The 25,882-nt window shown below is 54.4% G+C and overlaps 4 protein-coding genes across 8 annotated transcripts in view; 3 read left to right on the forward strand and 1 right to left on the reverse strand.

Annotated features, from left to right (window-relative positions):
* Positions 1–3,142: 3,142 nt before the first annotated feature.
* Sct (secretin) lies at positions 3,143–3,875 on the forward strand. Of its 2 annotated transcripts, XM_059249847.1 has the most exons (5): positions 3,143–3,216; positions 3,309–3,410; positions 3,539–3,643; positions 3,696–3,697; positions 3,748–3,875. In XM_059249847.1, the coding sequence occupies exons 1-5, from the start codon at positions 3,143–3,145 to the stop codon at positions 3,873–3,875; spliced, it is 411 nt and encodes a 136-aa protein (XP_059105830.1). The 2 variants fall into 2 exon arrangements, with proteins under 2 accessions (XP_059105830.1, XP_059105840.1); XM_059249857.1 differs by lacking the exon at positions 3,696–3,697 and having other exon boundaries at positions 3,764–3,875.
* A 1,596-nt stretch (positions 3,876–5,471) lies between these two features.
* Positions 5,472–13,857, forward strand: Cdhr5 (cadherin related family member 5). Its single transcript, XM_059255376.1, has 17 exons — positions 5,472–5,559; positions 5,640–5,815; positions 6,151–6,201; positions 7,944–8,036; positions 8,177–8,278; positions 8,391–8,501; positions 8,592–8,762; positions 9,312–9,402; positions 9,483–9,580; positions 9,692–9,883; positions 10,009–10,122; positions 10,200–10,284; positions 10,381–10,614; positions 10,792–11,134; positions 12,580–12,590; positions 12,910–13,070; positions 13,384–13,857. The coding sequence occupies exons 1-17, from the start codon at positions 5,472–5,474 to the stop codon at positions 13,855–13,857; spliced, it is 2,595 nt and encodes an 864-aa protein (XP_059111359.1).
* Positions 13,858–15,922: 2,065 nt separating this feature from the next.
* On the forward strand, positions 15,923–19,467 carry Irf7 (interferon regulatory factor 7). Of its 2 annotated transcripts, none has more exons than XM_059249861.1 (10): positions 15,923–15,992; positions 16,332–16,744; positions 16,829–16,991; positions 17,288–17,495; positions 17,805–17,860; positions 17,931–18,126; positions 18,318–18,413; positions 18,617–19,003; positions 19,089–19,207; positions 19,281–19,467. In XM_059249861.1, exons 2-10 carry the CDS (start codon positions 16,731–16,733, stop codon positions 19,434–19,436), a joined length of 1,395 nt encoding a protein of 464 aa, XP_059105844.1. In that variant the 5' UTR covers positions 15,923–15,992; positions 16,332–16,730; the 3' UTR covers positions 19,437–19,467. The 2 variants fall into 2 exon arrangements, with proteins under 2 accessions (XP_059105844.1, XP_059105853.1); XM_059249870.1 differs by having other exon boundaries at positions 18,048–18,126.
* A 427-nt stretch (positions 19,468–19,894) lies between these two features.
* Positions 19,895–25,882, reverse strand: part of Phrf1 (PHD and ring finger domains 1) — a 33,777-nt gene continuing 27,789 nt past the window's right edge. For all 3 annotated transcript variants that reach the window (XM_059264636.1, XM_059264635.1, XM_059264634.1), the window contains exons 13-18: positions 25,586–25,740; positions 22,263–24,929; positions 21,857–22,011; positions 21,426–21,758; positions 21,094–21,222; positions 19,895–20,231 (exon numbers count right to left, since the gene is read on the reverse strand). In XM_059264636.1, coding sequence (XP_059120619.1) covers positions 20,088–20,231; positions 21,094–21,222; positions 21,426–21,758; positions 21,857–22,011; positions 22,263–24,929; positions 25,586–25,740 — 3,583 coding nt within the window. In that variant the 3' untranslated portion in view covers positions 19,895–20,087. The remainder of the gene's footprint in view (positions 20,232–21,093; positions 21,223–21,425; positions 21,759–21,856; positions 22,012–22,262; positions 24,930–25,585; positions 25,741–25,882) is intronic.

A 25,882-nucleotide genomic window follows, 5' to 3' on the forward strand; every position in this document is an offset into this window, starting at 1 on the left:
CTGGAACCCACAAGGAGGAAGGAGAAAGCCAACTCCTAAAAGCTGTCCTCTGACTTCCATGTTACCCACCCACCTACCCAACCACACAAACAAACAAATGTAGTCTTTAAAATTTAGAAGCCTCCGGGCAGCAGTGGCACATACCTTTAATCCCAGCACTTGGGAGGCAGAGCCAGGTGGATCTCTCTGAGTTCGAGGCCAGCCTGGTCTACAGAGCAAGATCCAGGACAGGCACCAAAACTACACGGAGAAACCCTGTCTCGAAAACAAAACAAAACAAAACAAAACAAACAAACAAAAATTTAGAAGCCATTGTGAAAAGGATACAACCTATACTTCCAGCCCTGACGCTCTGGAACAGGCACCACCACCAGCATCAGTGAAAAGATCAGGTGTCTGAGGGCAGGGGGAGAAGGCTCCACAGGGAACTTTCAGGGCTATGACTCTTTTTGATATGTGGTGTTGGATCCACGCAGTTTACACTGTCCAAGAATGTACAACCCCCAAAGTGGCCCCTGGTGAGAACTGCAGGCCTTGATGATACTGCTCTGTTGACCATGGTTCACACTGAGTGGTGGGTGGTGGCAGAGGCAGACTGATCTCTGTGAGTTTGAGGCCAGCCTGGACTACAGAGCTAAGCCCGGACTATAGAACAAGTGCCAGCCAGGACGCCCAGGCAGGACTACACAAAGAAACTGTGACAAATGAACCTCTTTAGTGCCAGAGTGTTTTGTTTACTTTCTTTGTTGGTTTGTTTTTTTGGGACAGGGTTTCTCTGTGTAACAACCCTGGCTGTCCTGGAACTCGCTTTGTAGACCAGGTTGGCCTCAAACTCACAGATCTGCCTGCCTCTGTCTCCCAAGTGCTGGGATTAAAGGCATGCGCCACCACGGCCCGGCAGTTTTGTTTACTTTTAAGGGTCTCGTCATGTAGCCCTTTGGGCTTGAAGCTTGCTTGTACTCTTCCCACCTCTGACTCCCAAAAGCTAAGGTATAAGTGTGTTACTAGTGCCCCCCCACACTCTTTTTGTTGCTGTTTCTTTCCAGACAGTGTTCCTCTGTGTAGCTCTGACTCACTTTGTCCATCAAGCTGACCTCAAACTTAGAGATCTGCCTGCATCTGTTTCCTAAGTGTTGAGATCTGGCTGCTTCCTCCCACCTTTTTTAATAGCTGGGCAGTGTCAGCACACGCCTTTAATCTCAGAACTCAGGAGGCAGAGGCAGGCAAATCTCTTGAGTTTGAGGCCAGCCTGATCTACAGAGTGAATTCCAGGACAGTCAGGACTACATAGAGAAACCCTGTCTGGAGAAAAAAAAAGTGTGCTGTTTGTTTCTGTGTGTACTTGTGTGCCTGTGGGGAGTATGACCGCAGTGCTTGTAGAGGCTAGAAGGCATCAGCTCCCCTGGAGCTGGAGTTACAGGCAGTTGAGAGCCACCCTGTGTGGGTGTGGGAGCTGAACTGAGGTCCTCTGCAAGAGCAGTATGCTCTCTTAACCACAGTTCCAATACCTCCCTCCTACTCCCCACTTCTTAACAAAAGGGGATTCTGGGTGGAGGGAGTATGTGAGGGGCATTGGGGAACTGAATGCCATGCTTTCGGTTCAGTTTTTCTGTAAACTGAAAACGTCTCTAAAAAAAAAAGTCTACTAACCGTTTTTAAAGTCTCGTGTGGAGGGCTGGGGGTGGAGAGCTCATTTAACCGAGCGCCAGCCTGGCATGTGTGAAACTCTAAGTTCCATTCTTAGCACCGCATAAAACCAGGCATGGCGCCGCACACCCGCAATACCGGAACTCAAGAAACACTGTCAGGAAGAGCTGAAGTTCAAGGCTATCCTAAACGATGTAACAAATTCTCAATTCTGGAGGCCAGCCTGGGCTGCATAAGACCTTGTCTCAAAGATTCAAAGCGAAGAACTCCAAAGCTCAAAACCTAATCCCTCCCCTCAAAATACAAGCAGAGCTGGTGGACTTGGTGGTCCCTGATTTCAATCTCTGCTTTTGAGAGGCTGAGTCAAAAAGATTGCTGAGGATTCCAGGCCAACATGGGCTATATAGTGAGTTCAAAGGCAGCCTGAGCTATATACAAGGTCTCCAAAAACCAAACCAAACCAAAACATTCCCAATAACAACAACAACAAAACCCACATGATTTTTACTCAAGAGCTAGTTCATAACAGTTTGCTAGGTTTGTACTTTGATTTGTTTGTTGGTTTGTTTTTTGAGACAGGGTTTCTCTGTGTAGCCTTGGCTGTCCTGGAACTTGCTCTGTAGACCAGGCTGGCCTCGAACTCACAGAGATCCACTTGCCTCTGTCTCCTGTAATTTAATTTTAAGGATTGTCTTTTCATTTGGGGTTTCAGCGCTGGGCTGAACCATGCTAGACAAGTGTTCTAGCACTAAGGTCCCCCACTCCAGGGACGAAGTTTTTGCAAGCCTGTTTTCATCAATTCCCACCCATAACTCCTCCTCCCCATTCTCCTACAACCTCTAAGGCCTGCTTTTTGATTGTTCTAACCCATCTCTACCTCCTGCTTCCAACATGAATAGGCTGTTTTCTCCCATCCAAAAAATGCAACCTCAGGGCCTAAGAGGATCCCCATCTTTGCTTTGGGTGCTGGGCTGCCCTTTCAGGCAGTACTCTGCATCTGTTTCCCCATGCCCTGGCTTCTCCAGGATCTAGGACTCTGGTCTCTTTTCCCTGTCAGTTGTCCACTGGGCCCTCCTAGGCCTCTCAAGACACCCACAGCCCCTTCCCAAGAAGAGTGCTCCAGGGTCTTGGTCTAGGCTGGGCGCCAGTATGAACTGAGGCTCCAGAGGCCTCGCAGTGCTATTCCCTCCGCCTGTCCTGAACCGCCAAACCCTGTTCGCTGCCCCTGGTCCCAGATGGAGGTGTCCAGTTCGCTACCTAGTAGCTACTCCCCCCGCCCAGCCAGCTGAGGGGCGCCAACACGGCGGTGGGGACAGGAGGTGGCCGGACGACAGCTGGGGGGGCGGCCCTGACCTTCCCGCAATCGATGGGGCGCGGCCGGCCGCGCGGAGCCAGGGCGGTGCTGGAGCCCCCCGCCTGCCGCCGGGCCAGCTATAAAGCAGGGGCGCGGGACTCAGGCTGCAGCTGCAGCGCTCAGCACCCCCGGAGCCCGACCATGCCCACCCCGCCGCTACTGCTGCTGCTGCTGCTGCTGCTCGCTGGCTCGGCCGCACTCCCTGCGCCCCCCAGGTGAGCTGGGTCAGGGGGATCCACTACACCACGGCCACGGCCACAGGCCCACACTGTCGTACTCTGACCCTCCTCGCCCCGCGCCTCCCCAGGATCCCAAGACACTCAGACGGGACGTTCACCAGCGAGCTCAGTCGCCTGCAGGACAGCGCCAGGCTGCAGCGCCTGCTGCAGGGTCTTGTGGGGAAGCGCAGGTGAGCAGGTGTAGGTAGAACTCTCCAGACTTGCTGGTATGGGACAGGCCTGGTATGGTCCCCTATCAGCAACCCGCTGCATCCCAGTACTACCACTAATTCTAATTTGGGTTGGGGGTGGGGGGCAGTGAGCAGGACGCAGAAAATATCCCAGAGAACAGCCTGGCACGGTCCAAGCCCTCAGAGGACCAGCTCTGCTTGCTGTGGTCGAACACTCAGGCCCTACAGAATTGGTGAGCACTCCATCCTCAGCTGGACTCCTGAAGCACCCTTCCTGTTCCCTAGCCATGTGGGTACACACATGCATTCTGATGGTCAGTCCTAGTCCCCTAACCACCTATCTCCCTCCACAGGCTGCTCCCCAGGCTTCCCCTGGATGGGTCCTGGTCTCCCTGGCTGCCTCCTGGACCAAAGCCTGCTGCTGAAGTCTCGGAGTGGACTGAAGCAACCAGGCAACCCCGATGAGGGAGGAAGGGAGTCTCCAGGAGCTGGCTGGAGCTGGGGTTTGGTTGTCCTTGGTATCAATAAAGAAGGAATTTAGACCCTGGTCTTTCAGCTCATGGTGTGTGATGTCTGATAAAAAAAAAAAAAAAAAAAAAAAAAAAACAAGACAGCCCTTGCTCAGTGAGCCTGGCAGGTGTGGACATGTCCATCCGCCCTCATTCAATGGCTGGGACCACACCCAGTTGCTCTTTGAACCTGGGAGGTCAGCTAGGATATTTCTTCCTTATCTCTGGCATCAACTGGACTCCTCTTTTCCCAGCCTGCCCTGTGGTCCACTTAGCAAAATTCCCGGGGATCAGAGATGCCAGCCCTTGTCCAGCCGTGTGGTCAGGGTACATGGAATGGTGGGGAGGCACAGCCATGAGTGGAAGGACCTGCGTACATCTGCGTACATCCTGGCTCTACATGTCTGTGTGGTCTTGGCACAACCCTGAAGCCTGGATAGTGATGCCGTCTCCCAGTAGACAGCTGTGGGACCACTGGAAGGCCACGAGAGCCTCGGGAAGGTTCTCAGGCATCCAGAGCAGCCCCGTAGAGGCCCAGAGTAGTGAGGGCTCCAGGCTCTTTTGGCACAGCACGGCCCATCACCCTCCGGGCTCTACCTAGAGGCCTCTCCCCGGCTCTGAGGGCTTGTAGGGGAGAGGGGAGGAAGCGAGAAAGGCTGGAATAGGTCTAATGGAGCCCTGGGCTGTGTGTCCACCAGGATTCCTGTCTTCCATCAGATACTGCTCCCCCCACCCCCCCTTCAACACCAGCTCCCAGCTAAGGCAGGAAGGCTTCATTTGCATCCTATTACCAAGGCCCTGCCAGGCCCGGCCAGGCCCTACCTGGGGGAACTGCTGTATTTCCCAGACAAGTAGGAGCACAGTGGGACACAGTCTTTTCCTTTGGGAGTGGAATAGGGAAGGGAGGCAACATAATGTGGCTTCAGGAATTTCGCTGAAAGACATTGAAGAGAAAGAGACAAGATGAGGGGTTATCCTGATGTGGGTTACGGTAGACCCAAGACCCAGTGACTCAGCCCACATCCCTGGCCTTGCCCCCAGCTCCCCAGGCCTGCTCCAGCTCCTTCTATCCCTCCTCAGTTCCTCCAGCCCTATTCCAGCTCACCTAGCCCTTCCCAGTACCCCGGTGCTCCAGCCCTGCCCCAGCTCCCCCCAGCCTTGCTCCACCCCCACAGGCCTGCCTCAGCTCCCCAGATCTATGAATGGTTTTAGCTCCTCAGCCCTGACTCAGCCTCCTTAGACCTACGGCCCCAGCCTTGTCCTAGCTTTACCAGGCCTATTCCCCACGCCCAGTGGTTCTCAGGTTTTTTACACCTCATGTGTAGTGTCTATGGGTTGAGTCCCCACTTAACTTCCTGGAAGTCCAGGCTGAAATATGACCTCACGTCCCCTCTCAGTGCCGGCCAGCGGGAGCCCCCTTGGTAGAGGCCATCAGTAAAGAGTCATAAAATGAGGCGGTGCCTGGCAGGGGCGAAGGTCGCCAAGGCAGGAACTGTACCAGCCCTGGAACAAGAAGGCAGCTGGACCCTTCTTCCAGGTGACAGCAGCCACCATGGGGGCTCCGGCCCTCCTGTGGCCTCCGCTGCTATTACCATTGTTCATAGTGCTGTTTGGCCAACCTCCGGGGACCAAGGCCCAAGGTATGTGCTGGACAGGGGCAGGGTGGGTAGGCAGCAGAGCTTGGGTGGAAGGCACCAACTTCTCCTTTGCAACTTTCTAGTCTGCTCTGTGAACCAAACGGTTTTTCAAGTTGAGGAGAACTCGAATGTTTCTGAGCCACTGGTGAACATTTCGGTCCCAGGAGACCTGCGGGTGACCCTAGGATCCTCATCCACTCCTTTCGCATTTAAGATCGTGGACAATCAGCTGTTTCTCAACGTGACTCCAGATTATGAGGTACAGTCTGTAGGCTGGATGGAATGTGCCCCATGGGGACGTACGTGAGCACCCACTCCCCTACCCTGGAAACGATTCAGGGGAGGAGGGGTTAATGGCTCTATGTCTCCCAGGTAGTGAGGAGTACCTTCAGGCCCAGTGCTTGGTTGGTTGGTACTGAGGGGTAGGACCATTTGGGGACAAAGTTGTCAGATGCCCCCTACACCCAGGATTTGCCGCTGGTGACTGACAGGGGCCCTGGAGAAGTATGGGCTCTGCTTGTGGCACTCTCTTAGCCTAGGGCACTCTATTTCGTATGGGGCAGCTGATTCATCGGGCACTGGCTTCCTCCTCAGGAAACCACATCACTGGAGGCAGTCCTGGAGTGCAAGAGAGGAGAGGTTCCGGTAAGTCAGCTCCATTTTCTGACCACCCTGCCCTCTGTCCCAGTACCTCAAGACCACTCCTCCAGGACCTCACCCCATGGAGTCTGGACATGAGCTCTCTACTGGCCACTGTACCCACACTTCTTTGAGCCCAGACACTGCCCTGAGCTCTAGACTCAAACTCAGCTAACTCAGGGCCGTGTATTAAGTCCACACTCAGACCGCAAGTCTGCCCCTCACCCTTGCCTGGGAGACACCTTCACCCCAGCCTCTCAGCCCACTTTTCTGTCACTCCACCCAAGGTACTCGGTTGGCTGTGCCTCAGAGTCAGATGTACTCTTCCTACCTCGAGTCCCATGGGGCTTCGATCAACACATCTCCTTTCTGACCCTTCCAGCAGATGCACTTACTGCTTTCTTGTCCCTGGCCCTCCTCAATCCCTGCTCCACTCAGTGAGTCCCTAGAGAAGGACAACCAGACCCTGTCCAGCCTCACGCAGAAACTTCCACATTTTCTTACTGGAACTCAAAGCTAATTTCACAGCTGGGCAGGCAAGGCTAGGGTATGCAAACACTGGCCTAAGGTAGACATTCCTTATGCCTGCTCAGGTCAGCATGGAAACGTCATCTCCTCAGGGGACGCCTAACCCTCCTACTCTGCATACTACCCTACCCCATACATCTTCACCCTCAGCCCTCAGCCTATACCATATTTTCAGCCTTTTACTAAAGGAAACTTGCAGATATAACAGGCCCCACACACTTTCTGCTCCATCAAGAGCGACTCTCACACCCTGCACTCCTACCCTGTACCATGACATGTTACCCACACATATCTCAGCTCATGTCTCTAATAGATAATAATTAAAAAAATAAACTTCATGTTTAGGTATAGTTTTGTGGTAGGGTACCTGCCTAGTAATCGTTGAGGCCCTGGGCTCCACCCTCAACACACAAATGCACATCACAGACACACACACACACACACACACACACACACACACACACACACAGACATAGCGACCATGGCCTTGACATCTGTCACTGGAGAAGAGCAGCCTTTTCCTCTCTGTCCTCCAGCACTTGGCTGTGTTCACCTCTCCTTGGGTCCCAGGAAGGTCTCTCCCATGGGATACAACCAGTTGATTTTTAACCTGAGGCTCCTTTCTCTGCTGTTCTCTTGGGGACCTGTTTTTGAGGCCGTGAGACTGCTCAGTTTTCTTCCTTTGATGATGTTTTGCTGGCGTGTCCCCAGGCTTGCCCCCTTATTTCTCTTCAGCACACTCACCACACACACACACACACACACACACACACACACACACACACACACACATACACACACATACACACACGCTCTGCCACACTCTAAAATGTAGTTTAGGTTTTTTTTTCTTTTTTGTTTTGTTTTTTGAGACAAGGTTTCTCCGTGTAGTTTTGGTGCCTGTCCTGGAACTCTCTCTGTAGACCAGGCTGGCCTCGAACTCCCAGAAATCCACCTGGCTCTGCTTCCCGAGTGCTGGGATTAAAGGCATGCGCCACCACCGCCCGGCTAGTTTTTGTTTTTGTTTATATATATAGTCTGAGTTCCTCCTAGAACAGGAGTCCACAGACTGCTACACTGTTGATGTCACCAATGTCTGTTGAATGAAAGAACAGAAGAGTGAGTGAATGAATGAACTGGTAAAGGAGGGAGGAATTAATGATGAGGGCATCAGAGCATAGTTCCTTAGCCAGGGGTTGACTTTGTTGACTTTTCTGCAGGTGACAGTGTTGAGGGTGTTCGTGGCTGTCCTGGATGTCAATGACAATCCCCCAGTGTTTCCTTTTACAATCAAGAGCTTTGATGTAGCAGAGGTAAGTCCAGTGGAGCCAGAGCAGGTGGCTTCTGAGTATGGAGAAGGAAGGGGGACAGGGAGGTGTCTGGGGGACACCATCAGGGAGATTCATATACAGAAGCCACAGCATGGCTGGATCGACCTCTTCTCCATCCCCAGGACACCAGAGTGGGTACAACCGTCATCCCTGAGACAGAACTGGAGGCCAAAGACGCTGATAAAGATGACACCCTATTTTACACCCTCCAAGAAGTGACCCCGGTCAGTGCTTCCCCTGTCCCCACTCATTATTGACCCCTCCCTTCTGATGCCGCCAGGCCTCAGTTCCTCCACCTTCCAGAGTCTCATGTTGTGCCCTCTTCCCCCTTCTCAGAACGCTAGCAGCTTCTTCTCCCTCGTGGGGGTAAACGACCCTGCTCTGAGGTTGCAGCAGGCCCTGGATTTCTACAAGATTCAGAGCATGACCTTCAAGCTGCTGGCACGGGTAAGCAGATCACAGCTACCTGAGTCCTGGCTAGTCTGGCCTGTCCAAGCCATCGTGGGCCTGACCTGTCAGGGCTGGCTGTTACTACAGGATACTTGGGATGAACAGGCACAGCTCAGCCACACGGCCACTGCCACCCTGGTCCTGAACGTGCTTCCGGCTGACCTGCGAACCCCCTGGTTCTTGCCTTGCTCCTTCTCAGATGGCTACTTCTGCATCCAGGCGCAGTACCATGGGGTGGTCCCCACGGGACACATACTGGTAATGGGGAGTAAGAAAGCCCAGAGTCTGACTTGAATCCAGAGCCAAGTCAGAGGAAGTTTAGGGTAGGGATCCAGCAGTGGTCCTGTGCTCTTTGAGTGGCTTAGGCAATTTTGTGATTTTTTTTTTTTTTGGAAACTAATGTGAATGAATAATCATTCATTAACTATCCCAGCCTTAGGTGGGGAACACACAGACACAAACCAGTGATGTCAGCTGGGATGGGAGGACGTCAGGGGCTGGGCTGGTGCTGATGGGACTGCCACATCCTTGCCCAGCTGACAGTCTCCTGAGGCTAGAGAGTCTACTGGGCAGGTGGGGTCCAGCCAAGGCTACCACAGCCCCCACTGGGCAGAGAGGCACACATGGAGGCTGCAAGTCTTCCTTCCTAAGTTCTCGCTGCTGCCACTGAGCCCCGCTGTGGTTGCAGCCCTGCCCCAAGCAGGCACTACCCTGCCCCCATGCTCCAATTCATGTTTCAGGCCTTGAGGGACAAGAAAAGAGTAAGAACTGGGGTCATTCAACCTCAAGATATCCCTCTCTCCACAGCCATCCCCCCTCATCTTGAGTCCTGGTCCCATCTATGCTGTGGACGGAGATCAGGGCATTAACCAGCCTATCATCTACAGCATTGTAGCGGGTGAGTGAGGGCTAGCCCCACAGCACCTGGACCCTACAACAGAGGGACCAGACGCCAAACTCCATCCTGAATTCTCCCAGGAAACACGGATGACACATTTATCATCAACGCAGACTCTGGCAACCTCACGATGGCCAAAAGTATTCCCAGCCCCATGGTCTTCACCCTGCTGGTCAGGGTGGGTATCAGTACTGGATGACAGATGGGTCTCCTGTATTCCCTTGAACCCCAGCTGCAGCCCAGCTCCAATGAGTCCCATTAGTCACTCCTGTTTCCCCTGACTCCCCAGGCTGATCAGGCTGATATGGCCCGCTACTCAATGACCCAGGCCATTGTGGAGGCCCGTGACGGAGAACTCCAGTTCTCTCAGAGCCTGTACCGTGGCACAGTGGTGCTTGGTGCTGAGGCTGGTACAGAAGTGAAGGACAGGACCTCCCCTTCTGAGATCCTGAGGATCCAGGCTCAGTACTCAGGCTTCCCGGTATGCAGTCCCTTCCCGACCACCTAGGAACTCTCTAAGTATGCCTGGACTCTGGTTCTCTGTGTGGGCAGCTTGGGATGGACAGCAGGGCACCCAAGCCCAGGTCTCACTGCAGTCTCACCTAGGACCTCAACTCGGCCATCACATATCAAATCACCAACTCCTCAGATTTCAAGATGGACAAGGATGTCATACTGACCACTGTGGCTATGAAGCGTGCAGAAGTCATCTATGTAGAGGTGGAGTGGGGAATAAGGGGATCAATGGTGTGGGGTAAAGAGGGACCCAAGAGGAACAAGCTCCTTTCCTGACCCAGGTAGAAGCTACCAGTACTGTGACTAAGGACACAGCCACCTCTGTTGTTGAGATCCAAGTGTCAGGGCAGGAGCCCCCCTCCACAGGTGAGCCCCAGGGCCCCCAAGCAGGGTGGCTCCCCCTCTGGGACAGGCATATTTGAGGACACAGGCAAACCCAAGTTCTGTCCATGCCACCCCCAGAGTCCCCCACACCCCCAGAAGCTGGAGGAACAACTGGGCCTTCAAGTAGCACCACTTTGGAAGCCCCCACGACCTCTGGGACCTCTCAAGGACCTGCTACAACCAGCTCTGGGGGAAGTGCTGGCCCATTTCCACCCTCAGGCACAACTCTAAGTCCCCCTGCCTCTGCCTCATCTACACCTGAGGGGTTCCCTACTCTTGGAATCAGCACCTCCCCCCAGACAGCCACACCCAGTGAGGGCTCAACACAGACCCCCAAAACAGAGACCTCTCAGCCAGTGGTCCCCATTACAGGAACAAGTACCACTTCTCAGCCAGCCACACCCAGTGAAGGCTCAACACAGACCCCCCAGCCAGGGACCTCTCAGCCAGTGGTCCCCATTACAGGAACAAGTACCACTTCTCAGCCAGCCACACCCAGTGAGGGCTCAACACAGACCCCCAAACCTGGAACCTCTCAGCCAGTGGTCCCCATTACAGGTATGAGTACCTCTTCTCAGCCAGCCACACCCAGTGAGGGCTCAACACAGACCCCCCAGCCAGGAACCTCTCAGCCAATGGTCCCCATTACAGGAACAAGCACCTCTTCTCAGCCAGCCACACCCAGTGAGGGCTCAACACAGACCCCCCAGCCAGGAACCTCTCAGCCAATGGTCCCCATTACAGGAACAAGCACCTCTTCTCAGCCAGCTACACCCAGTGGAGGCTCAACACAGACCCCAAAACCAGGAACCTCTCAGCCGACAGCCACTACGTCCATCAGGAGCCCCTCACCCTCAGGTAGTCCACACATTGTTTGCCCTGGAGTCACTATCACCCTTCTTAACTCAGACAGGGGTTCCAGGGATGTGCTCTAGAACAGGGTCCACCCAGGCTAACCTGGCCTGACCACACTGGCCCCTCCAAGGAGTCTGTGTCTAGTCCCAGACAGATGGCTCCAGGGGGGCAGAATGGGGTGAGCTGAAGAAGGTATGGGGATACAGCAGCAGATTTTGGAGCCAGTGAGTCCCATAATTCCCAGGATAATCTATATTTAGGGCCAATAATTAGGGAGGTACAAGATAAAAATTAAGATTTTATGGCTATCAGGTTGTGCTAATGTATCCCTTTAATTCCAGCACTAGGGAGGTAGTGAAAGGCAGATCTCTGTGAGTCCAAGGCCAGCCTGGTCCATATAGTGAATTCCAGCCCAGCCACAGCTACACACAGAGAACTTATCTTTAGAAAAATAATTATGAACCAGTGGCAGTGGTGGTGCACACCTTTAATCCCAGCACTTGAGAGGCAGAGATAGGCGGATCCCTGAGTTTGAAGCCAGCCTGGTCTACAGAGGGAGTTCTAGGATAGCCAGAGCTATAGAGAGAAAAACCCTGACTTGGGGAAAAAAAAAAAAAGAAGAAGAAAAAATAATAATTATGGCTGGATGTAGTGGTGCATGCCTGTGATCCCAGCTAATGGAGAGACTGAGGCAGGAGGATCACTTAAGCCTAGGAATTCAGGGCTAACCTGGGCAACATATAGAGGCAATACTACTGAAAAACAAAACATAACAAAAATGCAAAACACACACACACAAACACACAAAATCAAGATTGGGGAGATGACTCATCGGTAAAAGTACTTGCCTTCCAAGCATGAGGACATGAATTTGGTCCCAGAACCCACATAAAACAGCTGAGCGTGGGGGCGTGCACTTACAATCCAGTGTTGGGAAGCCAGAGACAGGAATAACCCTGGAGATCCCTGACCAGACAGCTTAGCCAGCTCTAGGTCAGTGAGAAGGCCTGGATGGCCAGATGGTCAGCAGATGAAGGGCCCGATGACCTGCGTTGGATCCCTGGGAAGTGCATAGGCCAGCGGAAGAAGAACACAGACTTCTGCAAGTTGTCCTCTGACTACAACATGCACCATGACAAACACACACACTACATGAATAAAACATGCACACACACATATATACACAAACACACAAAACAGTGCACACCACACACACACACACACACACACACACACACACACACACACACACGAGGTTCCCACCGAAAGTTTTTTGTACCCATCATTGAGCTGTACCCACACACCCCTTCAGGGTGCAGGATCACAAGGGCCAGACAGTTAGTCTGGATGGCCACCAGAGGCAGTTTTACATGGCAGACTTCTCATGAGTGTTCTCTAAAAACTATGTCAAGCGTCACTGAGCCCTGCTTCTGGTCGAGTGCAATATATATTCATAATTGGAGTTGAAGCCACAAAAGACAATGTCCACATTCAACTGTTGACAGTGTGCCCTTGAAGGCCATCCTGGTGTATCAGAAGCTGGCAGCCATGCCACCAGGGGCCTTGGTATCCCCAGGCAGCCTCCCTGGTGGAGTTCACAACACCCATTCTCAGAAACTCAGCTCTAGGGGGTGGGTCAGGTCATGCCTGTCTTGTTTTCATGGTACCTCAGACTGGCCCAGGTTAGAGAGGCAAGTGCTTTAGGAGTGTTCCGACAGTAAGTGGTCATGGTGTCTTGGACAGAGACACCAGGAGAAGGCGAGCTGGATGACAGCCAGCGATTTTCCACGGTGGACATGGCAGTGCTGGGTGGGGTGCTCGGTGCACTCTTGTTGCTGGCTCTCATCTGCCTGGTCATCCTCATCCATAAGCACTACCGTCATCGGTTCAATTGTTGCTCTGGCAAGGCTTCGGTAAGGGCCTCGGTGGGGTACTGGGCTAGTCAGAGTAGAAAGGGGATTAACCCAGGGCTGAGGAGTCACAGAGAAGGGACATGGAGGGAGGGATGAAGGGGAACAGCTGGGGATAGCAGCGGAGTCAGGCTGGGATGGATGTGCGGACACTAGCGGGAGGGGGGGTGGGGGTGGGGGTGGGGGTGCGGGTGGGGGTGGGGATGGGGGTGGGGGGGTGTCAGAGGAAGAGTGGGAGCCAAGTGGCGGGAAGAGGGTCCTGGCGGGAGTAACAACACTGCTTGCTGCTAAGGCCTCTGCTCTTGCTGCGCTGTAGGAGCCGCCGCCGCCGCAGAATGACTATGACAACGTGACCTTCCTCCCAGACCACAAGGCCAGCTGGTCGCCCACCTCCAACCCGCAGCCACAGTCGGGCCCCGAGCCCGCCCAGCCGCCCTCTGGGCCCCATAGCCCCATGTTCTCCAGACCCACGCCCCCCAGCTCAGCACCTCCTAGCCCCAAGCTCAGAGCTCCCGAGTCTCCTAAGACCGTCCAGGCCGGAGACAGTCCTTCAGCCGTGAGGTCTATCCTGACTAAGGAGCGGCGGCCAGAGGGGGAGGGCGGCTACAAAGCAGTTTGGTTCGGCAAGGACATCAGGGAGGAGGCTGACGTGGTGGTCCTCAACGAGCCCACAGCAGACATGGACAGCGCCAGTGCCACGGGAAGTGAGGGTAGCGATGATGATGATGATGGCCCTGACCAGAATAAGGGTCCTCACTTTGGCGCCGGTGACGACAGCACTTACATCTAGCGCAGCAACCCCACCCTCCTCCCCAAGACACTCCCTATTCCTCTGCAAATTAAAGTAGCACTTTCGAATTCCTGAGTCTTCAGGCGGGTGTGCGAGAGCGGGTGCCAGGGAAGGTCGGTCAACAAAGCCCAATCGCTCATGCCTCCTCTTTTTGAGCCGGGTTATCTGGCCCCTGCCCTCCATCCCTCCCATCCCCAGCCCCCTCCTGCTCCCCCACTCCATCCTTCCGTCCCCTTTTCTCCACTCCAAGCGCGGGAAGGAGGGAGCGCTTGGGGTAAAACACCTGCTGTGAGCGCCCAGCTGCTAGCTTCCGGATGCCCGGTCCCCCTCCCTCCGCCCTTCACACACACACCGCAAGCTCCGCTCCCACGGTAGCCCGCGGGGAAGAGGGAAGTCTTCACCGGAGATCGTCAGATCGTCAGCGCTTGGCCCAATGTCCACAGCTTTGCTTGAGCGAAGTGAAAGAACCAGAACCGCCCACGCTACATGTCCATTCATTTGGGAGAGGGTAGTCTCTGGGAGGTCACAGCCTGGTTCAAAAGTCTGGCCAGGCATGGTAGGGCACACATTTAATCCCAGCATTTGGGAAGCAGAGGCAGGAGGATGTCTGTGAATTTGAGGCCAACCCTGTCTACGGAGTTCCAGGATAGCCAAGGCTATGTAGAGAAACGCTTTCTCAACCCTGTCTCGAAAAACAAAAACAAAAACAAACAAAGAAACAAACAAAAATAAAATAAAATAAAAAACAAAACAAAAGACCCAAACAAAAAGGCTGCTCTGGCAGTGAACACTGCCCTCATCTGCCTCACACAGAAACCTTAGATGTGAGAAACAGGGGCCTGCAGGTCACCCCCCCCCTTACCCCGGTTGGAAACCTCAACAAGTCACCCCCCTACTCTCATATCTTCCGAGCAGCAGCCCTCTGAGTTTTAGTACTTTCTTGACCCAGCTGGACCAATGACAATTTACCACTGGATAAACGAGACCCCTCACCCGAACGGTTGCCAATAGTGGGGGAGGGGCGCTGGGCCGCTCGCACATCCATGATGAGCTGTCCATGCGACCAGTCTCATGGAGGTCGTGTGCAGATCACCACAGCTGCAGTGAGTTCAGGTGCAAATGGCTATGTCATGCTCAGAAGACTTTTTTTTTCCCTGCACATCTCTCCATCCTCTGGCTCTTCCTACTTTTGGGAGATGTTCCCTGAGCCTTGCAGTGGGTGATAGAGAGGTCTCTCTCATTCAGGGTGGACACTCCACCATCACTTACCCTCTGTTCTTGGGCCAGTTACAGGCTCTGCTCCTTGCAATTAGAAGCTTCTCTAACAAAGGCTGGACACAACACTAATCTGTGGTTGTATTTTACATTTTGAGACAGGGTCTTACTTTTTTTTTTTTTTTTTTGGTTTTTCGAGACAGGGTTTCTCTATGTAGCAGGGTCTTACTCTTTAACCCAGAAGAATTGGTCCTTCTGACTCAACCTCTCCAGAGATGGTATTACAAATACTGGCTTTGGAATATTCTTCGTGTGTGTGTGTGTGTGTGTGTGTGTGTGTGTGTGTGTGTCTGTGTGTGTCTGTGTGTGTCTGTGTGTGTGTGTGTTTCGAGACAGGGTTTCACTGTGTAGCCTTGGCTGTCCTGGAAACTCACTCTGTAGATCAGACTGGCCTTGAACTCACAGAGATCAGCCTGCCTTACTGAGTGCTGGAACTAAAGGTGTGCGCCACCATCGCCCGCTGGAATAGTCTTATCTGTACCATTCTCAATGTGAAGCCAAACTGTACCACAGCCTCTTTAGACTACACTTCCCACTGCTTTCCTGAGAGCTAAACAAAACAAACAAAAGTTGCTGACTTTGTTTGGAACGGTCGTGGGTACCCCTGCCTTCTCCTGCTGTGTTTTCCTGAGGAGGTGTGGAGGGAACCCTGCAAGTAGACTAGGCTGCTACTCCCACTGTCTCTCTGAGGCTTGTGACTCCGAGAGTGGAATGCCACGGGCACGTGACACCCCAGAGGCGTCCAGAGCCCTTAAGCCACACCCTGTTTCCCTTCGTCCCGCCCCTGAGCCGGGTCCTATAAAAGCCCTGGCTGTCTCCTTCTCACTGAGATAAAACCGTCCCGGCGGCTCCGGCACCAGGTATGAGGGACCCTTAGCCCATGCGGGGAGGGAGCGAGCTAGTGCCACACGGGGAAATTCTTGTCCCCTCCACGGAGTAGCGAGCGATCGGGGAAGGGCAGTACAGAGAGATCGGGGACACCTGAGGGCAGAGGGTCCGGCGAGATCTGCGATCGTAAGATCTGCTGGTGGGGTTGGGATCTGTGTAGGGGTTCGGTGGAGGCCGAGGACTGTGCCCGTAGCCACTGGAACAGAGGGAAGCCCGCGGCTGCCCACAGGCTGTTTAGGTTTCCTTTTCCTGGGATGCAGTTTCGCTTTACTCGCCTGGGCCCGCCCCCTTTTCTCATCGTGTCTTTGCAGGGTCCGGCCTGCGACAGCCCATCCAGGCTTGGACGCTGGATCAACACCTGTGACTTCACGTGTGCGCTCCCGCTACATCTGTAGTCACATCTATAGCCACCCTGGCCGAGGAATCCACACTTAGGTTCGGAACCTAGGTGGCTACAAGTTCTCAAACCTCATCTGTGACCCTCAACACCCTACACCTGGGTCACATTTGTGACACTTAAATTCCCACTTGTGACCAACACACATAATCACATTTGTGACACTTGGCCACACTATCTGTGGCTACAACCTGAAACATCAGTGACACCCGAGGGACTCTTACCTCATCAGTAAAGGCTGACTGCTCCAGTGACTACAACTTGTCACAGAGTCGGACCACTCTAATTCTCCCGGACTGTCCTTGTAGGAGCAATGGCCACAGAGAGGTGAGAACATGCCCACCCTACTTGTGTTGGGTCCTGTATGCCTTGTATTTGGCCCTGATCCTGGCGTTGCTGCCCTGCTTGCAGGGGGCCCCAGCGCATGCTGTTCGGAGAGTGGCTACTGGGTGAGGTCAGTAGCGGCCAGTATGAGGGCCTTCGGTGGCTGGACGAGGCTCACACAGTCTTCCGTGTGCCCTGGAAGCATTTTGGGCGCAGGGATCTGGACGAAGCTGATGCACGTATCTTCAAGGTGGTACCCAGTCCTGCCCTCTGTATAATCTGCTCTGTCTTGGTGGCTTTACGGTTGGGTTTGTGGTTTTTAAAACTGTTTGGAAAAAGGCTGATTGTAGGCCCAGTGGCTCTCTTTCCAAGGTGTGGGTGGGTGGGCGGGTGGCACATTTTCTCCTAAGTTAGAGCCTTGGGCTGAGTAAGATGCCTGGTTGTTTGGGAACAAAGGGGAAGAAAACTTTTGAAACTACTCAAGCATCATAACCAGAACTCCTGGGGAGTCCATCCTCAACCTACGTTCTCTGTCCTCTCCTTCAGGCCTGGGCTGTGGCCCGAGGGAGGTGGCCACCTAGCGGCGGTAACCTGCCATCTCCAGAGGCCGAGGCTGCTGAGCGAGCAGGCTGGAAAACCAACTTCCGCTGTGCACTCCACAGCACAGGGCGCTTTATCTTGCGTCAAGACAATTCAGGGGACCCCGCTGACCCGCACAAGGTGTATGAACTTAGCCTGGAGCTTGGATCTACTGGTGAGGAATGCCACAAATAGGGATGGGCTGGGGTGGTACATGGACTGCTCTGTCTTGGTGGCTTCATGGTTGGATTTGTGGTTTTTAAAACTGGTTGGAAAAAGGCTGATTGTAGGCCCAGTGGCTCGCCTTCCAAGGTGTGGGTGGGCGGGTGGCACATTTCCTCCTAAGTCAGAGCCTTGGGCTGAGTGAGTCGCTTGGTGGTTTGGGGACAAAGGGTACTGGGAAAAAAACTTTTGAACTACTCAAGCATTATAACCAGGTTGCAGGTCAGTCTCAGATCCAAATTCCCACCCCTCTCTCCATCAGAAGGCCGGGCCATGGAAAATAGGGAAGTGACCCTCAGCAACGCCATACCCACACAGGTACAATCTGGTTTGCTCCTTCTAGGTGTGGGAGATGGGCAACTGCCTACCACTAAACTTTCTCTTGCAGGGTGTGTCCCTAGGACCGTTCTCCGCAAGAGGAAATGCTGGGCTCCAGACCCCAAGCCCTCCGCTTTCTGGGGATACTGGGGAACTTTCTAGTGATACCGAGGACCTCTTGCTTCAGGTTTTGGAGTACAACCTCCTGGAGGACCACCTACTGGAATATGAGTCTGGGGCAAACTCAGTCCCATCACAGGAGCCTGGTGAGAGGCAGGAAGAACTTTTACTGAGCTGGGGCTAAACTAGAGAACCCTCACCTGCCGAGGCTGTACGAGAGGACAACAGAACCCTAGAGGAGAGGAGGAATGATAAGGATGCTAGGATGACAGGGGTGGGCGGGAAGCTAGCGCACCATGAAGGGCAATATCGACAGGCAGTTTCAACTCGTCCTCAGGCGGGAAGCAAGAACACGCTTCTGAGGAGCCACATGCAGCATGGCAGGTGGAAGCTGTCCCCAGCCCCAGGCTTCAACACCCAGCTCTGATGACTGGTGAGGACCTGGGGGGACCTGTTGGTGTGGGCTAGTGCTGTGGGGCTAGCACAGGTCTTCCCTGGTACACACCTATTCTCCCAGGCAGAACACTGTGGACCACTCACCCCTCACATCTGTACCTCAGTGGGAGGTGAATGGGTCCTGGGGTGTGGAACAAAGTGCCCCACCCATACCTACCACTCAGCCTTGTCTGTACACAGAGCGCAATCTAGGGTTCCTGGATGTGACCATCATGTACAAGGGCCGCACAGTGCTACAGGCAATGGTGGGGTACCCCAGCTGCGTGTTCCTGTATAGCCCCATGAACACGGCGATAAACCCGGCACCCCAGCCAGTGATTTTTCCCAGCCCCGCTGAACTACCGGATCAGAAGCAGCTGCATTACACAGAGACACTTCTGCAGCATGTGTCTCCAGGCCTTCAGCTGGAGCTGCGGGGGCCTTCACTGTGGGCCCTTCGCATGGGCAAGTGCAAGGTGTACTGGGAGGTGGGCAGCCCCATGGGCTCCACCAACCCCTCCACCCCAGCCCAGCTGTTGGAGCGCAACTGCCATACCCCAATCTTCGACTTCAGCACTTTCTTCCGAGGTCAGTGAGGTGCCTGTCTGGGGTGCTGTCCTTGTGGGTCCCTGGAGCCTTTCTTAACCTGCTCACCAGAGCTACCTCCTAACAGAGTTGGAAGAGTTTCGGGCCCGGAAGCGGCAAGGATCACCACACTACACCATCTACCTGGGATTTGGGCAAGACTTGTCAGCAGGGAGGCCCAAGGAGAAAAGCCTAATTCTGGTGAAGGTAGAGCCTGGGTTGGCAAGCAAAGGTGGGTGTGGGCTGCTGGGTGGTAGCCCTAACAGATGTCTTTCCACAGCTGGAGCCATGGCTATGCAAAGCATACTTGGAAGATGTGCAGCGTGAGGGTGTGTCCTCCTTGGACAGCAGCAGTCTTGGCCTGTGCCTATCTAGCACCAACAGTCTCTACGATGACATTGAACACTTCCTCATGGAGATGGGTCAGTGGACCTAGCCCAGAACTGCAACTCCTAATAAAGAGTCGAGAACCAGTGCTGTCCCGAGTCAGGTTTACTCCCTAGCTGTAGGTCCCCTCTTTATTGGACCTGGTGGGGCCCCACAAAAGCTGACACCCCATCCCTGCACACTAAGCCTCCTTTGCAGCACTCACGTTTACAGTGAAGATCTGGCTTGAGCTATGGCACCCCTTCCTGGATACCAACGCTCTAAGACAGGCATCGGGAACATCTTACAGTGCCAGGTGGACTGGGGAAGGTGGGATACGTGTCTGTCTGAGTCTGAGGCCCACAGCACCGTGTCCTATAAACCCGAGGGAGAAAACTGCTATAGCAGAGGCTCACTGCATGAGCGCTGGCACGTGGCTATGGGCAGGTAGAGGAGCTTCCCACTGGGCTATCAGGCTTTCCGAAACCAAAAAAGCTTCACCTTCCAAGCACTGAGCACACAGCAAAGTTTCTAAAGATAAGCCATTTTTGATAAATTAGAACACAATGGAAACAGTGTATCTATAATATACATATAAAAAAGTCCAGTTTTCAATTGTAAGCAAGACAGGTGCAGACAGGTGTCATGGGACGCTCAGAGGCAGGAGTGCTGGTAGCCCCGTTTCTTTCCCACTGGGGACGCCTCCCCACAGTGGCCAGTCTCAGGTCTCAGCACCCTGAGTGGGTGGCTCTTCCCCAGCTTCAGTCTTCTTGTGCCTGCGCATATGCCTGTATTTGTCCACATAGGCCTTCACCAGGTTGGCCACCTTCACAGGGTTGATTTCGCCACTCTTGCTGTGGCAGATCTGAAGAAAGAACACATCACCCTGAATGCTCTCAACCTGTCAGAGACCAACCCATGCAGGCATCCTTGCCCTGGCCTTGGTCTTGTTAAGAGTACATGCCCCCTGCTCCCCCCCCCCACACACACAGAGTACATGCCCCCTGCTCCCACAAACACACACACACACACAGAGTACATGCCCCCTGCTCCCCCCACACACACACACAGAGTACATGCCCCCTGCTCACACACACACACACACACACACACACACACACACACACACACACACACAGAGTACATGCCCCCTGCTCACACACACACACACCCCCCCCCCTGTAACCACACTTAACGGAGCTGCTGACGTTTCTCTACGTGTGTCAAAGGTCAGTAGGAAGCTAGAGACTCGTTCCTATGGAAAGATCAGCCCATCTCTCAGGGACTCTGATCTTCAAAGAAACTGGGTGGACTGGGGAATTTTAAATTCCTCATCTTTTCAGTTTTAACAAGCATGGGCACTAGCCGGGCGGTAGTGGCATACGCCTTTAATCCCAGCACTCGGGAGGCAGAGCCAGGCGGATCTCTGTGAGTTCAAGGCCAGCCTGGTCTACAGAGTGAGATCCAGGACAGGCTCCAAAGCTACAGAGAGAAACCCTGTCACGAAAAACAAAAAACCAAGCATGGGCACTTACTAGAGACAGGACTTATTTAAGGCTTCAGCCACTTGGCCCAGCTGGCTGACTCCACGTTTAGAGACCCAGGAGTCCATGCAAACAAGAAACAGTAACTATCTGTCACATACAGATCTAGCTGTGTCACAATGTGTCCCTTGCAACTTCAAGGTTGCCAAAAGGCACGCGTCTGCCTGCTGGCAGCCTACCTACCTTCTGCACAGCTTTGCGCAGGATATCCTTATATTCCTCCTTGGTCACTTCTCTCTTCTGGTAGAAGGGTTTAATGGCCAGCTTCACCTCCTCCACAGCCCGCTCCTGCATGTGCAGCTTCTTCATGTACTAGGAGTGAGGACGTGTGTGAACCGTGGGCCCCTTGGTGGGAAGTCAGCAATTCTGGGATGTCCCTTCACCCAAGAACACTAAAGGCAATGGGCTCGCTGCTCTCTTACTACCCTGCCCAAGCCACTGTGCCTGGATACTAGACCTAAAATCAGGCCCGAATGAGACAGGGGTCCTGGAAGGACAGACAAGGCAGCACTCACCTCCTCCTTTTTGGTCTTCTCAGCAGCTGACTTGGGAGTAGCAGTCTTTTCCTCCGAGTTGGTGGTGGTGGTTGGGACAGCTAGCTCTGGGGTTGTGGCCGGCACAGTGGGCACTGGGGCTAGGCTCTGTGCTGCACCGCAGCCTGCTAGGGGGAGGGTCCCCTGCAGGAGCAACTGGACTGAGGGCTGGCTGACCAGTGCATAGGGCAGGATGCTTGAGGGCTGAGCCAGGGGTGGTGGCATGTTGGGGCTGTAAACCTGGGCAAGAACACCTCCTGCTGAGTGTAGAGTCCCAACAGCAGGCAGCCCTTCTGCCCCGGAAGCACCAGGGGGCTGTATAGAAAGGAAGTAGTGCCATGAGGTCTAAGCCCTAACCAGGGCAGCCCCAAATACCCAGCACCAGGACCATGCTCCTCTAGCCCAGCACCCACCTGAGAGGGATCTGCATCAGGTAACCCAGACTCCTGGAGCACGTGGATGGGAGGGGGCAGGTCGGAGAATGGTGCCTGCTGAATTCCTAGGAGGGCCCTGTCCTCTGCATCCCAGTCTCCTTCCTGGGGCCTCTGTGACCTCTGAAGTGGTGTCCCTGAGGACCCAACAGACAGGGAAGGTGGGTGCCTTGTGGTCAACCCTGGCCAAAACATTTTCAGAGAACCAGCAGTGGGAACCAAGGCCAAGCTGCAGATCTATCTCTAAGAGGCTGAACTCAGGTAGGGGCCCCAAAGAGTCAGGAGAGGCTCTTGGGGTGGCTGCCTCCCTGCCTCATGCCTGCTGTACACCCCTAATCCACAAGGACAACCACCACCAGGGACCCAGGCACTGGCAGGGCCAACTCACTTGGAACTCTGTCCAGGGCTGGGGCGCTGTCCTCTGCTTCCTGAAGGTTCCAGGTGACTCTTTTCACCAGGGTTCTGGACCGCAGCACTGGGGCCTGGGCCACAGCATCCTTGGGCCTGACTGTTTCACATCCTCTCCCACTTAGCAAAGGATTGTCCTTTCCCATGGGCACCACACCCGGGGTGCTAAGAGTTGTAGCAGTGGCCTCTACAGTGTCCTGCCTGAGCAGGCACTGGTCTGAAGGGGTCAATGCCTGGGGTGCAGCAGGCTTTGAGATATCGTCACTGTGAACCAGTAACACTTCCCTCTGGATGGTAGGTAGAGCACTGTCCTGTGGAAGGCTGGCTAGGGGCACTGGGGGATTTGATGGGAAGTCTCGCTCAGGGGAGGAGTCTGTACTCTCAGGGGAAGGAGGTGAGCTCATGTCATCGAGCTGAATGAAGATGGCTTCATTTGAAAAATCCTCAAAGACGTGGCCTGCCTCCACAGAATCACCATAGTCTAGGTCCTCAGGCACACACTCAACAGGCTCTGCCAGGACAGGAGGGGCTTCTGGGGGCTTCAGGTCAGCCACAACCACCTCTGGCAGGACACTCACTTCTGAGACTGGAGGCTTGGCAGGGTGGTTTCCATCCTGCCTTGGTTCCCCCTGTGGAGTAGGGGCTGGGGAAACCTCCCTCACAGTCACCTTCTTCTCTGGGGAATGGGGCCGCTTCTCACGGGAACGTGGCCTCCGTGGCCTATGCTCCAAGCTGGGTGACCGAGACCGATGCCTCCTTTTCTCCCGGGACCGAGTCACACTCTCCTTCTTATCCATCCGCTCTCGGCTCCGCTCCCGATGCTTGTGTCTCCGGTCCCTCTCCAGGCTACTGTGGGGTGAGCAGTCCCTGCCTCGAGACCTGGACCCCGAATGGTGCCTCTTCCGTCTCCTACTCTCATGGCGCTCACAGGAAGAACTGTCAGGACTCCCTGAGCGAGACCTGGACTTCCTCCAGCACCTGCCATGACCCCAGGGGCCCCGCCTCCGCTCTCTGTCCCTGTCCCTCCTCCTCTTTGCTCTGTCCTGGCTGCTGGCACGGTCACTGGAAGACCTCCGGCTCTTAGCCTTGGCTCTGTGCCTCTTGGTGTGTTCCTCAGCCACTGGAGACACTGAGCGTGAGGTCCTGTCCCTGGAGCCAGAACGAGTGCTGGAGCGTGTCCTCTGGTGCTCTCTGGCAACCTTCTTCTTCTTAGTTTTCTTCCTGCTGCGGGAGCTGGAGGTGGAACGGGAACGGGATGGGGCCCTGAGCTCCACAATCCTGTGGGTGGTTATCTGGGGAGCATCTGGGCTCGGTGGAACACCTGGCTCCACAACAGTCACACATGTCACTGTCCGTTCCTCAGAACCAAAGAAGGGTGTACAAGACACTCCATCTTCATCATCCCAAGGGTCTGGTGGGGATGGCTGCTGAGTTCGGGCTGCAGAGCCCTGGATCTCCGTAGACTCCATCTCCCCGTGTCCTTCTTGTTCCATATCGGAGGCTCCCTCAGCAGGTCCCTTGCCCAGGAACTCCAGCATGCCAGACACAGGCTCATCGGGGGGCTGGGGCTCAGGTTCCATCTCAGTCCCAAAGATGCTTTCTACCCTGTAGGAGGTAACACAGCGAACAGTCTGGAAGGCTGGGGCCTTTGGGCTGTTGATGGAGATAGTTCTGGTGATCTCAGAGGGCAGGAGGCCTGGGCCAAGACTCTCAGGGCTGCTGCTAGGAGGGCTGGAGTCCGAGCCAGTGGGTTCAAAGGGGTCATAGATTTCGCTCTTGAGTTGTTTTGGCTTCTTGATGGAGAAGAGGGGTGAAGGGTTCTCCTTCCTCTGCACCTTGCTATCTACTGGCCGGAATGTGTTACAGAAGCCAGGACTGGACAGCTGGCTGCAATGTGCGGTGTTCCCAGGGATGTTGATCCTAAAGCTTTCAAAGGTAGACCCAATGCCCTTTCCTCTTGAGGGCCCTAGGGGGGCCACACTGCCATGGGAGCTGGGGGCAGAAGGGCGAGAACCACCTGTGTGTGAGCCAGTCTCTTGGGGACCCCTGCTGCTGGGCTCATTCTCAGCCCGGCCTCGCCCTGGCTGCCCGGGGCCTTCCCTGCCCGTCAGGCGGCTGATGCAAGTGCTGGGGAGCTCCACAGTCTGCCCACTGGCTGGGGCCTGGTCCTGTGTGCCGTCACTGCGGTCCCTGTGGATCTTTGGTATCCTGGGTAGCTTTGAGAAATCAGGTCTCCTGGGATCTGTTTTCTGGGGACGCACAAGAGCTGCATTTCTAGACGGAAAGTTAGAGTGAGTAGTCATCTTAGATGAGGCAGAACCAAGAGGCAATGGCCGTGTGTTGGAGCCATTAAGCCGGGGGTTGTTAGTCTGCTTCAAGGTAGGTCTGCTCTCATTCGAAAGATTCCCAGGCTGACTTGAACGCGGGGTCACTGATGAGTCCAACCTTACAGGGGTCTCCACTGTGCGGCCAGGGATACAGCGTAAGGTTGCTCTGTCCCCACAGCTCAGCCCTGAGCTCTGTTGCCTGTCTCCCATGAGTCCACTGGATGCGCTCCCTGAGGGTAGTGCCCCAGACTGCAGGTTGTCTCTGGGCCTGGACTCTTCTCTGGATTGAGTCACAGAATTTCGCTGAAGAGAAACAGGAGCTAAAAAACAAAAGTCAGATAGCAACCCTTCCCACCTCCTGTAAGAAGTTCAATCATTTGTCATGTATGACCGGAAGTAACACCGAAATGGTTGTTTCCAGAGAGGACACTTGCCACTCTGAAACAGGAGTATCATGGGCTCAGCTCTACCACTACCCACCCTGCAGGATCTCTCTCTCTCTCTCTCTCTCTCTCTCTCTCTCTCTCTCTCTCTCTCTCTCTCTCTCTCTCTCACACACACACACACACACACACACACACACACACACACACACATATACACACACTGCCATGACCACTACCCACCCTGCGGGATCACACACACACGCCCTCACTGCCATGTAGTCTTTCTCTTTGCAGACCTGACTATGGTTCAACTGAGTCCCAGCTAGTGAGACACAGACAAGAGGCTGCAGATGGAGGTACTGCCCACTCTTAACCACTGCTGGTTCGATCTGTGAACTGTCCTGGAAATGCCACACTCACCTAACTACTTGGTCATGGAAGGACCTTGACAGAAACTCACACTGGTTATGCTGTTAGTAGTGTCGCCCCAACTCAGAGCAAAGCCTGAGAACCTGTCCAACTCATCCATTTCTAGGACTGTGATTTTACATTTCCAAATCCATAAGGACAGCAAGCCCCCAGGAGCTCACCTGCTCTCTTGGCACTGAGAGAGCCATCCCGGTGGATGACAACATCCGCACTGCTCATCATGAGGAGGCTCTGGCCAGACAAGATGCTCCCCAAGAGGTCAGGAACGGGTGCTTCCTCCACGCTGGGCTCTGGGGCCACAGCAGGGAGCTGCCTCCTGTAGACACAGACCAGAGTGGCTCTGCTAGCTTGGTCCCTCTGCACTCCTCTGGCCCGAACCCCCACCCTTCAGCAGGGAGGTCATCTATAATGTATGTCTACCCACTCTACCAGTAAGCAAGAGCTGGCAGGAGAGTATC

This window comes from Peromyscus eremicus, chromosome 1 (genome assembly GCF_949786415.1).
Source record: "Peromyscus eremicus chromosome 1, PerEre_H2_v1, whole genome shotgun sequence".
NCBI lineage: Eukaryota > Metazoa > Chordata > Mammalia > Rodentia > Cricetidae > Peromyscus > Peromyscus eremicus.

What these genes read in the sequence shown, in the direction of transcription:
- Sct (XM_059249847.1), top strand. Translation starts at nt 3,143, where the DNA reads ATGCCCACCCCGCCGCTACTGCTGCTGCTGCTGCTGCTGCTCGCTGGC. An exon ending in GCACTCCCTGCGCCCCCCAG is followed by an intron (nt 3,217 to 3,308) that starts GTGAGCTGGGTC and finishes GCGCCTCCCCAG; the next exon opens with GATCCCAAGACACTCAGACG. An exon ending in GGTCTTGTGGGGAAGCGCAG is followed by an intron (nt 3,411 to 3,538) that starts GTGAGCAGGTGT and finishes GGTGGGGGGCAG; the next exon opens with TGAGCAGGACGCAGAAAATA.
- Cdhr5 (XM_059255376.1), top strand. Translation starts at nt 5,472, where the DNA reads ATGGGGGCTCCGGCCCTCCTGTGGCCTCCGCTGCTATTACCATTGTTC. An exon ending in CCTTCAAGCTGCTGGCACGG is followed by an intron (nt 8,502 to 8,591) that starts GTAAGCAGATCA and finishes CTGTTACTACAG; the next exon opens with GATACTTGGGATGAACAGGC. An exon ending in TCTTCACCCTGCTGGTCAGG is followed by an intron (nt 9,581 to 9,691) that starts GTGGGTATCAGT and finishes CTGACTCCCCAG; the next exon opens with GCTGATCAGGCTGATATGGC.
- Irf7 (XM_059249861.1), top strand. An exon ending in ACACCCAGCTCTGATGACTG is followed by an intron (nt 18,414 to 18,616) that starts GTGAGGACCTGG and finishes GTCTGTACACAG; the next exon opens with AGCGCAATCTAGGGTTCCTG. An exon ending in CTTCAGCACTTTCTTCCGAG is followed by an intron (nt 19,004 to 19,088) that starts GTCAGTGAGGTG and finishes ACCTCCTAACAG; the next exon opens with AGTTGGAAGAGTTTCGGGCC.